We start from the raw sequence: 15261 nt of genomic DNA, 5'->3' as shown, positions 1-15261 counted from the left end.
ATCAGCTGGGACAGTGAGTGTGCTAGTTTAAAGAATTGGGCTTGTGTGGAAGTGAAACTGGATCTGAATTCCTAAGTAACAAAAACTGTAAATATCGCCTCCTGCTGGTGGAATTCAGCAATGCAAAGATTACAAGCTGCATGCTTGTACCTCATACAATTAATTACAATAATGAATCTGTCTGTGTAGTAAAATACTTTTTTTCTGGCTCACATTTCCTCCTTCACCCAGATGATAAAAAGCCATCAAAAAGAATGAGAATGTAGGTCAGAAAACAGAAGGATGACATGATACATTTGTTTCTTTTGTTTGTTTCTTTCCAGAACGCCAGAACCACGCACGTGAGCTGGTGCGGGAGGCAGACTTGTCTCAGTGGGATGCTCTGGTCATCATGTCTGGTGATGGCCTACTATTTGAGGTATTTAGCAGACATGCTGTAGCATTTAGTATGTTGTACAATTTAGTAAAAAAAATCATATTGCTGTTAGTTTGACAAATACTGCAATTCTGATTTCATTGTAGCATTTTAAAGGGTTAGTTCAGCCAAGAATGAAAATTCTGTCAGTAATTACTCACCCTCATGTTGTTCCAACCCCGTAAGACTTTCGTTCATCTTCGGAACACAAATTAAGATATTTTTGATGAAATCTGAGAGCTGGCTCACTCCTTCATAGGCTTCTATGTAATCTATATCTGCCATCCCAGAAAAGTTAATAAAGACATGGGCTGTACGTCAGAACGTAGGCTCACTATTGGCTGCGCTGTTACACTACGTGAACTCATGTCAGAGGCCCACACAGAAGAAAATGAATAGTTGAATAAAGTCGTTATTTTTGTTTGTTTTTTGCGCACAAAAAGTATTCTCGTCGCTTGATAAACTTAAGGGATAGTTCACTTTGAAATTAAATTTTGGTATGTTTTAGCTTACCTCATGGGCATCCAAGATGTTGGTGTCTTTGTTTCCGCAGTAGTTTCAATTTTGATATTTTTAAGTCAAACCGTTCTTGTCTGTCAGTCATATAATGCAGGTCTATGGTCACCACCTCGAAGAGCATGCACAGAGAAATCCATATTAAACAATTCCCCATCGTAAGTACACATTGATGGCCTAAGACACGAAACGAGCGGTTTGTGTGAGAAAACGAACAGTATTTATATAGTTTTTACCTCTACACAACCATGTCCAAGTGATCTGAGGGCGCGCGCGCTTCCTGGTATGTGACGTGTGCGCGCGTTCTGGCTTAGTCTGCGCAAGCGCCGGAAAGTGTACAAGAGGTAAAAACGATATAAATACTGTATATACATTATATGACTGACAGACAAGAACGGTTTGACCTAAAAATATCAAAATTGAAACTACTGCGGAAACAAAGACACCTACATCTTGGATGCCCTTGAGGTAAGCTAAAACATACCAACATTTTATTTCAAAGTGAACTATCCCTTTAAGGTTGAGCCACTGTAGTCACTTGGACTATTTTAACGATGTCTTTACTAGCTTTTCTGGGATGGCAGATATCGATTACATAGAAGCCTATAAAGGAGTGAGCCAACTCTCAGATTTCATCAGAAATATCTTAATTTGTGTTCCGAAGATGAACGAAAGTCTTAAGGGGTTGGAACAACATGAGGGTGAGTAATTACTGACAGAATTTTCATTTTTGGGTGAACTAACCCTTTAACACCTCATATTTCTGTCACTTAGAAATGTAAGAAACACTTAGAAACAAAGAGAGAAAAAAAAGACATTGAGCTTTGAAACAGCAGCTTATGAAACCTTCAGTCTAACAAACTATGGTTTTAGTCTCCAAAACTTGTAATGTTTTCCAATCATCTACGTAATGATATTAATAAACTTGAATATGAATATGTTAATATTCATTGAATATTAATATTAAGTTGAATTATTAATGCATTAACACGAATTGCATTGAATTAAAATTGCAAGTTGTATTGGTTCAACATCACTTTTGCACCCAGTTACTTCTGCTTTCACACCGGATAGTTCTAAGTTCTAGGAACTGAACTAGCCACTAGGATAGTTCCTCGAGAACTAATTCAACAATTCATGTCGCGCCATGCCCGTTTGTTTCAATGGAAACTAATGATACTTTAAATAAATTTGAATGCATTAAATAAAGTTTGTTTATTTATTTATTGTAGCGCTAATGTATAGGCAGTTATTATGGCTATATTTATAGTTTATTTATACTTTTTTTAGGTTTAAAACATAGTGACATTTAATTAATATTTAAAGTGTAATTTAACTGCTTATCTTTTACAGTTATGATAATTGAAGAAATTAGGTTACTGTACTTTCAGGCCTTTGCATTGCCTATTTCATCATTCATATGGTCATTTCAAGAGCATATCCCCTTCAGACCTGATTTTTTTTACACTGAGCAATATATATATATATATATATATATATATATATATATATATTGCTCAGTGTAAAAAAAATCAGGTCTGAAGGGGATATGCTCTTGAAATGACCATATATATATATACACTTGATATTTGCTTTTCTCTAATGTATAAATTAGTTTAAAAAAATACAAGACTTGTGCCAACTAATTTTTATTTGATGATTTTCATGTCCAATATACACCAGGACTGAAGCAACATAAAATTCATCATATTTTAACCATACTTACATGTTAAAGAAAATCTGCAATCTGTGTACTTTAGCAACTGAGGTTGCTAAACCGAGGTGTTGTTGTTTGTGATTAGTGACAGTACACTATAAACACATATCTGCATATGATACACCATTGTTTCAAAGGATTTACTTACAATTTTACTTAAATACGTTGACCAGTTTAATTGTCCATTGAAACGAATGTGTGTTAACATGGCCGTGGTTTGTGAGCACGACAGGAAAGCATGGTAAACTTTCTTTAAACGGCTTAAAATACTCAGGAACGGTCTAATATTCATATCAATGTTTATAAATAACAAGATGTGTTTTTTTTATCTATACTCCGTGAAATATCGCATACGACGAATCTGTCGCCATATTTGCGTGAACGCGCATGTCCCCAGTTAACATGATCCAACATGGTTGATCCAAACCGGTGTTTGACATGCGTTTGGGCAATCAGTGTACACTTACGTCACTGGTAGTTTCTATAATGCTGGTTCAGCCCCTACTCTGAAGTAGGAGCTAATTTAGATCTCAAAATATTTCCTAGTTCCTGCGGTGCGAACATGCCAAAAAGCTACTTCCGCCAATAGTTCTAGGAAAGGTTCCTCCGGTACGAACGCCCCTGTTGAAATTTCAACAAAACACTGTGATGTTAATTCTACATCCCTGTTGTTGAATAAAGATTGAAATGAACTAAAAGAATCAATAGTTTTGTTGTTGAATCAATGTTGCAATGTAATGATGGTTCAACATGTTTGCACCCTCACTTAATTTTGAAATTACAACAAAAATAAATAGTAATGTCACTGAATCACTGAGATGCTGAAATGTAATGGTAACAAATCAGTTTTGCATTCTGATATACACAAGTCGAGTCAAGTCACCTTTATTTATATAGCGCTTTTTACTATACAGATTGTATCAAAGCAGCTTCACAGTGATAACATGAAAATAATACAACAAAGTTTGTTTCTAGAAGAGAATTGCGTCATCGTCCACCTTAAGTAAGGCAGATCAATAATATTGTTGAATATTAAATGTCCCTAACTAAGCAAGCCAAAAGCCAAGGCAACAGTTGCAAGGAACCAAAACTCCATCAGGTGACAGAATGGAGAAAAAAAAACTTTGGAGAAACCAGGCTCACAACATCATTAACACCTCAATTCATTTGGCAGACACTTTTATCCAAAGCAACTAACATTGCATTTCAAGGTACACATTTTTACATTCTTATCAGTTCTTGCTTTCCCTGGGAATTGAACCCATGACCTTGGCATTGCAAGCACCAATGCTCTACTGTTTGAGCTACAGGAAAGGTAACACACCTCAACGGGTACAAATTCATCACCATTACAACGTTTCTATTACCACTGTTTTAGTTCACTCTCCTTATATCTCAAGACATTTAATGGATTGTTTCATAAAGGTAGTTTCAGCAAACTTATGCATAAACTACAAATGTATCTTTGAAAACAAGAATTCCAAGGCACTCGAATATTAGTGAAAAAAGTTTAAAAAGCCTTTATTTCATTCCTGGCTTAAAAATTGGTGAGAAGTGCACCTACGCGTTGCGGCTACATGCCTTCATCAGGGTACCTACATGCCTTCTACAAATGTATCTTTTTGTAACAGTTTATAATATTTTTAGCGTGTTTTGTGCAGTCATCCATGACTAAATGACTGGCATTCACTGTGTAATGATTGGATACAGTAGATCAACTTTCAAATACCATGTACATCGATTTCACTTCGTACCTTGCAGTGTTTTAAAATTTGGTCTTTCATTAGTTGTTATCCTTTATTGAATACATCACTGCCTGTAACAACTGAAATATGAAATAATTATGTTTGTATGGTTGTTCTTAGAAGATATATTGTATATTATATTATTTGTGATGTGATGGTAAAGCTCCATTACTTCACTATCTGTGTCAAATGATCCTTCAGAAATCATTCTAATATGCCGATTTGGTGCTCATAAAACATTTATTATTATTATCAAAGCTATTCCAGACTTTTGAATGATATTTTAATGCAAATACATTTATGTGCAAATAAAAAAGTGTGCAAATACTTTTTGGGGCCACTGTATGAAAAAAATAACTTGTTGTAAAATTAGGTTTATATCATAGATTGTAAAAAAATATGGACATAGTGTCCGTGACGTCACCCGTAGGTTTCTGAAGAGCATGTCGGTACACGATCCGTTCCACCTGCACGATCCGTTTCACGTATAGGCGGCACAACTTGCGGCATATTTGTGTAACGTTAGTTGTATTGTGTTTTTGATATTGTGTTAGTTGTATTGTGTTTTGGTCTATTTTGATGCTTTTAAATGTAGCTTACACTATGCATTACGATGTGTTTACGTGGTTGCCAATCCAAAATAATAAAGGAGTTGTGATCAGTTTCCTCCATACTCTCGTTTGCGATTCATTGCTGTATGGTATTAGGCTTAACTTACTTAACTTGCCGTGTTTTGGTCTGAGGTTGGTAGTATTGTCAAAGACGGTTTGTATCGTTTTTTTATTATTAAAAGCTGCTAATATTAGTTAACTTTTAAGTTGAGTAATTTTGTATTAGTATGGGTCAATAGGCTAATATATATCTATATAATCTAAATGAGGAAAATAATCCCTTCAATGTTGTTTACAGAAGACAATAAGGAACATAATATGCATTTCTGCCTAGACTATCTGCACTTACATGAAGAAAGAACTACAAACAAGTCTGGGGAAACGTTATAGAGTATGAGCATTTTTTAAGCCTAAAGTGGGGGCGGAGCCGGCCGTCGCCATCTTGACCTTGCGTCACTCCCGGATAACAGAAAATGGGCGTGGTGTGAGTGGAGCTGAGGAGCCTGGCTATCTGAAATCACGGCCACCTAGCTCGAGATATATTGCCTATGAAGTTCAAGTAAATGCGCTAGAAAATCCGCGCTCATTCAAGAAGGATGTGCATTTATTGCATGGACGGAGAAAGCGCCGACACCTGCAGGATTTCACCTGACCGTAGCAGCTACATAAGCATATTATAATCTATCTGTTCCGTGAGAGCAGAACGAACGAGCCTTTATTGACGTTTTTAAATCTGAAAACTCCAAAAAGCAACGAAATTGTCAGACATCCATTAGTGCATGTTCACAGAGGAAAACAACTGAAATACCGCGCTGGTTGTTCTCTCGAACGATACTCGACGACAACGACGGAATCCTAAACCGTGGTCGAAGTAATGGGTGTATTAAATTGTATGAAATAATCCCGAAAAAAAGCACAAACACTGCAGAGATGGCAAGTTCAGCAGCTAACATTTGCTGAGGTGAAGTGACGGCTAGTAAACAGCAGAAAAACGGCTAGCATTGACATCAGCGGCAATCCACCTGTCACTCAAGTGGCCACACCCTTAATTATGCAGAACTTTAAATATTAATCAACTAAACGGATGAGTTATAAAAAAATTCACCCCCCTCACAGTTGTTATGAAGGGCAAAATTAGCTGTATAGACCAAAGCCACATAGAGAACCAGGCTGTAAACATGTTCTCTTACGAGAGGTTCTCTCGTACTTGCGTAAGTATCTTACGCTAGGGGGAAAACCTCTTTTCCTCGAGATATTGAAGCCAAAAATTATCCTTAATTTTGTAATAATGCAAAACGCGTTGCAGCAGCATGCAGACATGGGCGAGACAGCTTGCGCGCCCATTGGCTGCTCTGCGGCAACTGCACCAGCCTATCGATAGAGGCCCCTCATGACGTCATAACCAATGAGGGTGCTTCGCGCCCTCTACGTCATGTCCCGCCGAAAGCGGGTGGGGCTGGGGCTATAAATACGGCCCGAGAGGCTGGTTTGGTCAGTTTTTCATCTCTTCAGCGAGCCTACGCATCGCTGGATCCTGAGAGGAAGCCGCGCCGTCTGATTCAAGCACTCAGCGGGATTAGTTCTGCATCTGAAGTTGCCGGTCGACAACTCGCCGCCTTCAGTCGCCGTTCCTGCTCACGCTATCCGGCGTACATATCCTTTTCTCTGCTACTGTGTTTTGTGTATGTGTGTGTTCGCCGCCGCGACACACACTCTCATTGCACTAAAAGAGCCGGGCGTCTTTTTCAAGACGCCCCTTTCCTGAGGACACGCAGCTCTCGCGCTGGACTGACCTGAATTTCTCACACATTTCTCAGTTCCCTGATCAGGCGACTGGAAATATAAATATTGCAGCGCCTGCAAGCAAACGCCGAAGAAAACATGTTGGCGCTCTTATATGCTCGTGCATCTGAAAGCCTTTGTGTTCCCCCCTGTGGCTCAGTGGTGGAATCTTTGGTTTGTTGCACGAGAGACCGGTGTTCGAATCCCGGTCTAACGGCAGATAAATTATGCCTCCAATGCTTCGCTCTGTCAGTTCCCTGAAAGGCGACTGCAGATGTGCATTTTGCAGCCAACGAGCGCGTTGTACAACCCGCTCGCCTGCACCCAAACACAGTTTCTATGGTTCCCGTGCGTCACTGGCGAAAGGAGAAAAGAGTGTTTATGTCCCGCTGCGGCCGGGCCGAATTCTATTTCTCACACATTTCTCATTCCCCTCTGAAGTTCAGGCGACTGGAAATGTCAATACTGCAGTGAGCGAGCCTGTTGTAATGCACGCACGCCTGCAAACAAACGCCAGCATGTTGACGCTCTCTGATAATACTCGCGCTACCTAAATACCTATGTGTCTTCCCCTGTGGCCCAGTGGCAGATTCTCAGGCTTTCGCGCGAGAGACCTGTGTTCGATCCCGGGTCTACCGGCAGATAAAATTATGCCGTCAATGCTCGCTCTGTCAGTTCCCTGAAAAGGCGACTGCAGATGTGTATTTTTGCAGCCAACGAGCGCGTTGTACAACCCGCTCGCCTGCACCCAAGCACCGTTTCTATGGTTTCCGTGCGTCACTGGCGAAAGGAGAAAAGAGAGTGTTCCTAGTCCAGCTGCGGCTGGACCTACCTCCATTCTCACACATTTCTCTGGAAATGTCAATATTGCAGTGGACGAGCCTATTGTAATACACGCACGCCTGCAAACAAACGCCAGCATGTTGACGCTCTCTGTTTCTATGGCAACTTCTCGCTCGTTCAGTTCCAGTAAATGCGACTGTTCCAGTGTATTCTGCAGTAAACAAGTCGGCGACACAGCCCGCTTGCCTGCACACAAACGCCGTTTTTACGGCTACCCAGATAAATCCCATAAGAGTGTATTTTCTGGTGTTCCGGCCACGGCCGATGGTGTTATGAGTGTAGACAAAATGCCCACTGCCCAGTGCTCATTCCTACACAGAAACACAGCCAGTCACACAGGGCTCGCGCACATGAAATCGACCCAGATCGATTGCGCATTAAATGTGGTAAATGTGCCCACTCCCCAGTGCCCACAAACACTACGTTCTGCATGTCTCAAGGTTTCTGTAAAACGAAACCAACATGCATTCGCTCTGCTCAGGCGGACAATGCTCTCAGTGTTGTAAATGTGCCGCTATCCCACGCCCACATTCACACATAGACATGACAGGTCTTACGGGACTCGCCCAGCAAGACTCGCCCAGGTCGGTTGACCACCGCAGAGGAGTCGAGCGCGGGCAATCTGCCCACTGTTATCAGTGCGCCCCCTGCCTCAAATGTCATAAGCGCGACACTTATGTTGCAGCACACTGAAGCCCCTCTGTCGCTGAGCGACCAGAGCACGCTTCGCATTCAACCCCTAGCCATTCGTGCAAACGCATGGGCAAGGCTACCCGGGGTTTCGAAGTGGGTGCTAGACATTATAGAAAGAGGCTATTCGCTACAGTTTCGCCGACGCCCTTGCCGCTATGCGACGCGCGTCGAAACCACGGTAAAAACAGAAGTAGCACACCTATTTCGAGCCGAAATTTCGAAACTGTTGAGCAAAGGGGCCATAGAGCCCTTATCTCAAGCTCAGAGCGAAGGAGGGCTATACAGCAGATACTCCCTGGTACCGAAAAAAGACGGGGGTCCCAGACCCATACTAGATCTAAGGCAACTGAACAGAGTGCTTGCGAAGCGACAGTTCAGAATGCTCACGACCAGAAAAATCCTCGCGCAGATTCGCCGAGGAGATTGGTTTGTGTCAATAGATCTGAAAGAAGCATATTTTCAAATACAGATAGTGTCACGTCACATATTTGAGATTCGCCTTCGAGGGCCAGGCATATCAGTACACAGTCCTACCGTTCGGCTTGTCCCTAGCACCCCGTACATTTACGATGTGCATGGACGCAGCGCTCGCACCCCTCAGACTACAGGGCATGCGAGTATTGAACTACTTGGACGATCGGCTGATTCTAGCTCAATCTCACTCGGTGCTCATAGAGCACAGGACCATTTTACTCGATCACCTCGAGAATCTGGGTCTCAGAGTCAATTGGGCGAATAGTTCTCTGTCCCCCAGGCAGATAATATCTTTTCTGGGCACAGAACTGGACTCGCTGTCTATGATAGTGCGACTGTCACCACAGCGCGTACTAGACGTTCAGCGCGCAGCGAGCCCTTTCCGCTGCGGCGCATCTGTCCCGCTCAAGAAATTTCAGAGGACGCTAGGTCTCATGGCCTCAGCATCATCAGTACTTCAGCTGGGCTTGCTTCGCATGCACCCGCTACAGTTCTGGCTGAAAGCGCGAGTGCCGCGCCGAGCGTGGGCTTCCGGTCTGCTTCGCCTCAAGGTCAATCAGAAATGCATCGCAGCTCTGAAACCTTGGAAAGCAAACGACTGGTACCGATCAGGTGTAAGCCTGGGGACTTCCCCGAGTGTGAGGGTGGTGTCTACAGACGCATCCACCTCGGGATGGGAGCGCTGCTCGAGGGCAGACCGTTCTTCGGCCAATGGTCAGAACGGGAGAAGCTTCTGCACATAAACTGCCTCGAAATGTTGGCAGTAGATAACGCGCTGACGCGTTTTTGTCCCCAAATAAGAGGACACCACGTCCTGGTCCATTCAGACAATATGTCAGTGGTGGTTTATATAAATCACCAAGGAGGTATCAGATCCAGAACCCTTCACAGGCTGACGGAACGCCTCCTGGTCTGGGCTCAGCACAATCTGCGCTCGCTCAGAGCAGCGCATGTGCCCGGCCACCTGAATGTGGGACCAGACAGACTGTCCAGAAACAATCTTCCGGTAGGAGAATGGTCTTTACACCCACAGACAGTCAAACTGCTATGGAGGACATTTGGCAGAGCGAAATAGACCTATTTGCGTCTCAAGAGAACGCTCACTGTCGGGAATTTTTCCCCAAGAGCAGGGATGCGCTGGCCCACGTCTGGCCCCGCTGCCTGCTCTATGCGTTTCCCCCTGTCATGCTCCTACCCCAGGTGTTAGAGCAAATCAGGAAAAATGGATGCCCAGTGCTACTCGTCGCCCCATTATGGACGAACCAAGCCTGGTTTCGAGTCCTGATGCAGCTGACGAGTACCGCCCCGTGGCCGATACCGGTGAGGAGGGATCTCCTCTCGAAGGCAAGCGGCTCGATCTGGCATCCTTGCCCGGAGCTTTGGTCCCTACATGTGTGGGCCATCAACGGGTACCCGTTAACCTCCCAGCGGGAGTGTTAAACACGATCACGCAGGCTAGAGCTCCATCTACGAGGTGGCTCTATTCCTCAAAATGGTCTGTGTTCACTAGCTGGTGTACACCGCGTGGCACTTCACCCTCACACTGTGGGGTGCCGGAGGTTCTTTCCTTTTTACATGAGCTTCTGGATAAGGGCAGAACCCCATCCACGCTCAAAGTTTATGTGGCGGCCATAGCAGCGTTCGCTGAACCACCACTCGGCCAGTCATTAGGAAGGAACGATCTGGTCATTCGCTTCCTCAGAGGAGCTAAGAGGCTGAATCCTCCCAGACCTCCCTCGGTTCCCGTTTGGGACCTTTTCCACGGTTTTGGAAGCCATGAAAGGTGCCCCATTCGAACCAATACAGTCAATAGACCTGAAACTCCTGTCTTTCAAAACAGTGTTTCTTCTGGCTCTCGCTTCAGTGAAGCGCATAGGGGACTTACAAGCGCTCTCAGTGAGCGCGGCGTGTATGGAGTTTGGGCCTAATGACTCAAAAGTCATACTCAAACCAAAGCACGGATACGTTCCTAAATCCCTCAATACACCGTTTAGGGCACAGGTGATCTCCCTGTCAGCCCTGCCGGTATCTGAAGAGGAAGGGGACGCGGGCTTCCTTTGCCCGGTCAGGGCGTTAAAAGCCTATGTGTCTCGCTCATCTGTTTTCAGACAGACGGAGCAGCTCTTTGTTTTGTTCAGCGGACGTTCTAAGGGACTAGCTGCGTCAAAACAGACTTTATCCAGATGGATAGTTGATGCTATAGCGCTAGCTTACACATCCAAGGGCCTGCAATGCCCGATAGGTGTCAAAGCGCACTCCACGAGAGGCATGGCCTCGTCGTGGGCTTGGTCCAGTGGAATTGCCTTACAAGATATCTGTATGGCGGCAGGCTGGGCCTCTCCGTCTACATTTATAAGGTTTTATAACCTCGAGGTTCCCGCTTTACAAGCTAGATTGCTCTCGGTCTGATTTTTCAGTATTACCTGCCCGATGCGATCGGCTCAGGATGCTGAAACTGCTAGAGTGTCGATCACTGATCGCCTATATACTTCTGTGGGCAGTACGTAAGTCCCCCATATTTATCAGTCCAGGCCGAATCCGCCCTGGCAGTGTGGAACGCCTGATATAATCTGCTCTTATTAGAGCTCTATATTACAGGAATTATGCTATTCTAGCCCCTCTTCCCGGATTCTCTGTGAGTCCCCTTGTGATTGGGCACTGTATGAGCCCCGGGCACCTGCCCTTGGGACTTTAGTGTTATATCTCAAGCACGCACGGCGTTTTGCACTGTGTTCCCCTAGCGTAAGATACTTACGCAAGTACGAGAGAACCTCTCGTAAGAGAACGTACTCGGTTACTAACGTAACCTCGGTTCTCTCTAGAGAGGGAACGAGTACTTGCGTATCTTGCCGTGCATGCGTCACGTTCTGATTCGCTTCAGCGATGAAAAAACGGACCAAACCAGCCTCTCGGGCCGTATTTATAGCCCCAGCCCCACCCGCTTTCGGCGGGACATGACGTAGAGGGCGCGAAGCACCCTCATTGGTTATGACGTCATGAGGGGCCTCTATCGATAGGCTGGTGCAGTTGCCGCAGAGCAGCCAATGGGCGCGCGAGCTGTCTCGCCCATGTCTGCATGCTGCTGCAACGCGTTTTGCATTATTACAAAATTAAGGATAATTTTTGGCATCAATATCTCGAGGAAAAGAGGTTTTCCCCCTAGCGTAAGATACTTACGCAAGTACTCGTTCCCTCTCTAGAGAGAACCGAGGTTACGTTAGTAACCGAGTACGTTTTTTTTCTGCTGTAAAGTTGGTCATTTTAACATGGGGGAGGTACAGATTTGACTCACTTGTGCAGCCAGCCTCAAGCGGCCAGTCAATGAATTGCAGTTTAACTCACTTCCGTGTTGGTTTCAAGAGAGAGACGGGGAGGTTGCCGCTTGGTTTATATATAGTAAGATTCTGCCATTTTTCCCCCTCTTTAAATTTTATGACTAGGAATGTCATTAGTTTAGTAAAAAAAACGTGTCATATGTTTTTATACATTCAGAGACTGCTAGCTAAAGCTAACATTTGGTGTTGGCTGGTCCAAGGTGTATATTTTTCTCCATAACTAAAAACAAAATGTCATAACCTTGTAATAACTGTCATAATCTTGTATAAAAAGTATACATCACACGTAATACCAACATCAAAGTATGTATGCTCCCCCCATGGAAACCAAAAATCTCAGAAACCGAAAATCTGTATTACATACAGTAGCCTATTCCCTGCCAAAACCATACACAATATTTTAATGTATCCAATTCACTTCATGACTTAAAATAGTCTATAAAATCTAAAAAGTATTTGTTGCAGAATGCAGGTCTATGTTTTCAAGTGGAGTTAGAGTTAGGCACTGCTGAACCTTCTCCCAGATGAGTCACAGCTGGTCCTGCTCACATTGATACAATCCTTTTTCTAAGCAAACTCAGAGTCATGTATCACAAATGCAGATTTTTATACAAAGTAATCTTTTAACCAAGCATTGTGACTTAATTTAGGGAGAAAGGTAATCGGCAGTCATTTAAAAAATTTTTTGAGACTGGTGTTTGTGTAACTGGTCCTATTCGCACAACTCCAAATGGGATTCGAAAAAGAATCAACCGGTACAGGAGGTGGGTAGCCTGGTTCTACCAGACCAGGGCCTGAATTTCGTTTTGGAAAATGGGGGGGAAATCCCCCCTTAGGTGATTCTTATGGGGGGGGATTTTTAATTTGAGTGGGGAGTTTAGACTTTTTATTTTTTTTATTACATGTGTCTCGCCTAAATGTATGCTCACTCATTGCATTTTTACAATGGGGTAATTTTGTTCTTAAGAATTTACACAACACAAGGAAGCTTGATTCCTCAATCTTTGAATTAAATTGAAAAAAGTAGCACAAATAAATACAATAGAATAGAGATCCCAATAAAGAGAAATAAAGAGAAAAGTTTTTGCTTAGGTCTAACACTAGTATTCAGAAATACTACAGAGACTGAATAAAGTAATCAAATGAAAAATAACACTGGGTAGTATTTTAGTCCTGACTAAATTAAATACATAGGCTATTAATCCTGATTACTTCAAATGAAAGCTATGTTTTGTTGTTTTGACAACCAAATTAATGACAGACACATATGGCTGCTGTCCCTTTAAGAGCTAGTGCACGGATCCTGTTATTATACGGTCACGTGCGATTTATGCTTATTTAAGACATAGCCGACTGTGTTTAGAGGATACTCACCAAGACCGAAATTGACATCATTTTCGCATGTTTTTGACTGTTAAAGCGATATAATCCACGAAAAATAACTTTTGTTACCCGCGAGCTGTTTGTGAGGCGGCACTCTATGTATGTGTGCAGAGAGAAAAAAACATCTCTCAGACAAGAGATGGCAAGTAGCCTACCGAATAGTTTAAAATCGCGTGAATGCTTAAACTGGTAAGACTTAAAAAGACGTGCAAATGGTAAACTTTAGTTACTCATGATGCAATGCTGGCCCGATTATGCAAGTGACAATTCCGTCTATCCCGACTCCCGAAACGCGAGTGTTATTGCCTTCTGCAGCGCGTTTAACGATTGCCTTGTGCAACCCATTTTGAGAGACGAGAGATAGAAGACGCGGCACCGCAGAATCACTCACGCTGTTTGAGAAATTGCGTCTCGCAGACAGTTTTAAAATTTGATTTTATAATTTGTGTGGATTAATTTACTAATACAACCTACATGCTAAAGTGAATCAATGTTTGCGGGAATTTCCCGCATTATAAGTGGGAGACCTGCGGGAATTATTAAAATGATGCGCAATACCCGCGCCGAAATTCAAGCCCTGCAGACTCTCGTACATTTCATTTGTACAGAGAGTCTGGCCTCTCTCCATTGAGAAACGTTTACTTCCTTGTAGGCGGGTTCTCTGTTAAAGTTCAAAACTATTGGATCTGCCCAGAGTCACTCAGGATCTGCCATAGCCAATCGCTAACGTGTGGTCGTGACGTATGTCATGCGCCGAAACTGGCCGGAAACAACAAGTCCGAATGATCAGAGGATTATGTTTAGAATAAGATGTCTGTCAACGAGAGCTGCAGGTTTTGTTCATCGAATTTAAGAGTTCAAGGAACAATTGTAAATTCTAAATGTATATTTGACACTAAGGACAGTGATGTATTCAGTCAACTGTCGAAGCTGGGTCTAATCATTAACAATACGCCGCTGCGGTCGTTTCGGATGTGCCGCAAATGCTGTACAGTGATCACCAGGCTACTGCGCGATACGGAAACATTTCAAAGGTGGAAGAACGAGGAGACAACGGAGACATGCCAGGGGGGAGATGCCAGTTCCACTGACAAGAGAGACAGAGACCCCACACCATCTAAAACTCCAAGGGCCATAAAAAAGTCCAGAAAATCCAGTGAAATGCCATTGAGAAACATTGTGAAAGTATATAGTCCTAAGTATATAGTCCTAGTATATATAAAGTATATAGTCCTATCTATAATCAATAGAAAATTAAACTGAATATAGGCTAAATAAATGGGCTCGATGGTGTTTTAAGCCCCCAATGGCTCCTTAGAGGCAGCTAACCCTACCCTCAACCTTAAACCTACCCATCCCCTCGCTGCCTGGAAGGCGCCGTTGGGGGCTTAAAACACCAAGTGCCAATAAAGGGATAGTCCTGCAGCACGGATTTTTATTGCAGATAATATAACAAATAAATAATTATTGATAGGCCTACTTGTTAAAAGGGCTTTGTGTTTCATTTATTTGGCTATAATCTACTGTCATCTGTCAGTTATGAAAAAAAAGAATGAACGAATTAATTAAAACGAATTAAATGAATAAATAATAATATTGACGCACATGCTTTTCTGTCTCATTATTGCAACATCTCTCTAATAACTGCTTTAATAACTACATAATGAATGTAATTTGATACTTATGACTGATCATGCCCAAACGCGTGTTCAGCGCGTTCAGTCTGTGTTCAAAGTCGGTGTTTAAA

The 15261-nt window shown here is 43.0% G+C and overlaps 1 protein-coding gene and 1 long non-coding RNA gene across 2 annotated transcripts in view; both read left to right on the top strand.

Moving 5' to 3' along the window:
- The window catches only part of LOC309474494, a 255496-nt gene that overhangs the window by 94721 nt on the left and 145514 nt on the right, over nt 1–15261 (top strand). The window lies entirely within an intron of this gene.
- LOC309513990 (sphingosine kinase 1-like) overlaps nt 1–15261 on the top strand; it is a gene marked incomplete at its 5' end in the record, with an annotated part of 37993 nt that overhangs the window by 15011 nt on the left and 7721 nt on the right. Inside the window, one exon of the mRNA XM_082190109.1 lies at nt 324–418. Within this exon, the coding sequence (XP_082046235.1) occupies nt 324–418 (95 nt within the window). The remainder of the gene's footprint in view (nt 1–323; nt 419–15261) is intronic.

This window comes from Leuciscus leuciscus (genome assembly GCF_965113295.1).
Source record: "Leuciscus leuciscus genome assembly, chromosome: 14".
Lineage (NCBI taxonomy): Eukaryota > Metazoa > Chordata > Actinopteri > Cypriniformes > Leuciscidae > Leuciscus > Leuciscus leuciscus.
The sequence above is the reverse complement of the archived record's forward strand: the minus strand, read 5'-3'. Positions and strand labels throughout refer to the sequence as shown.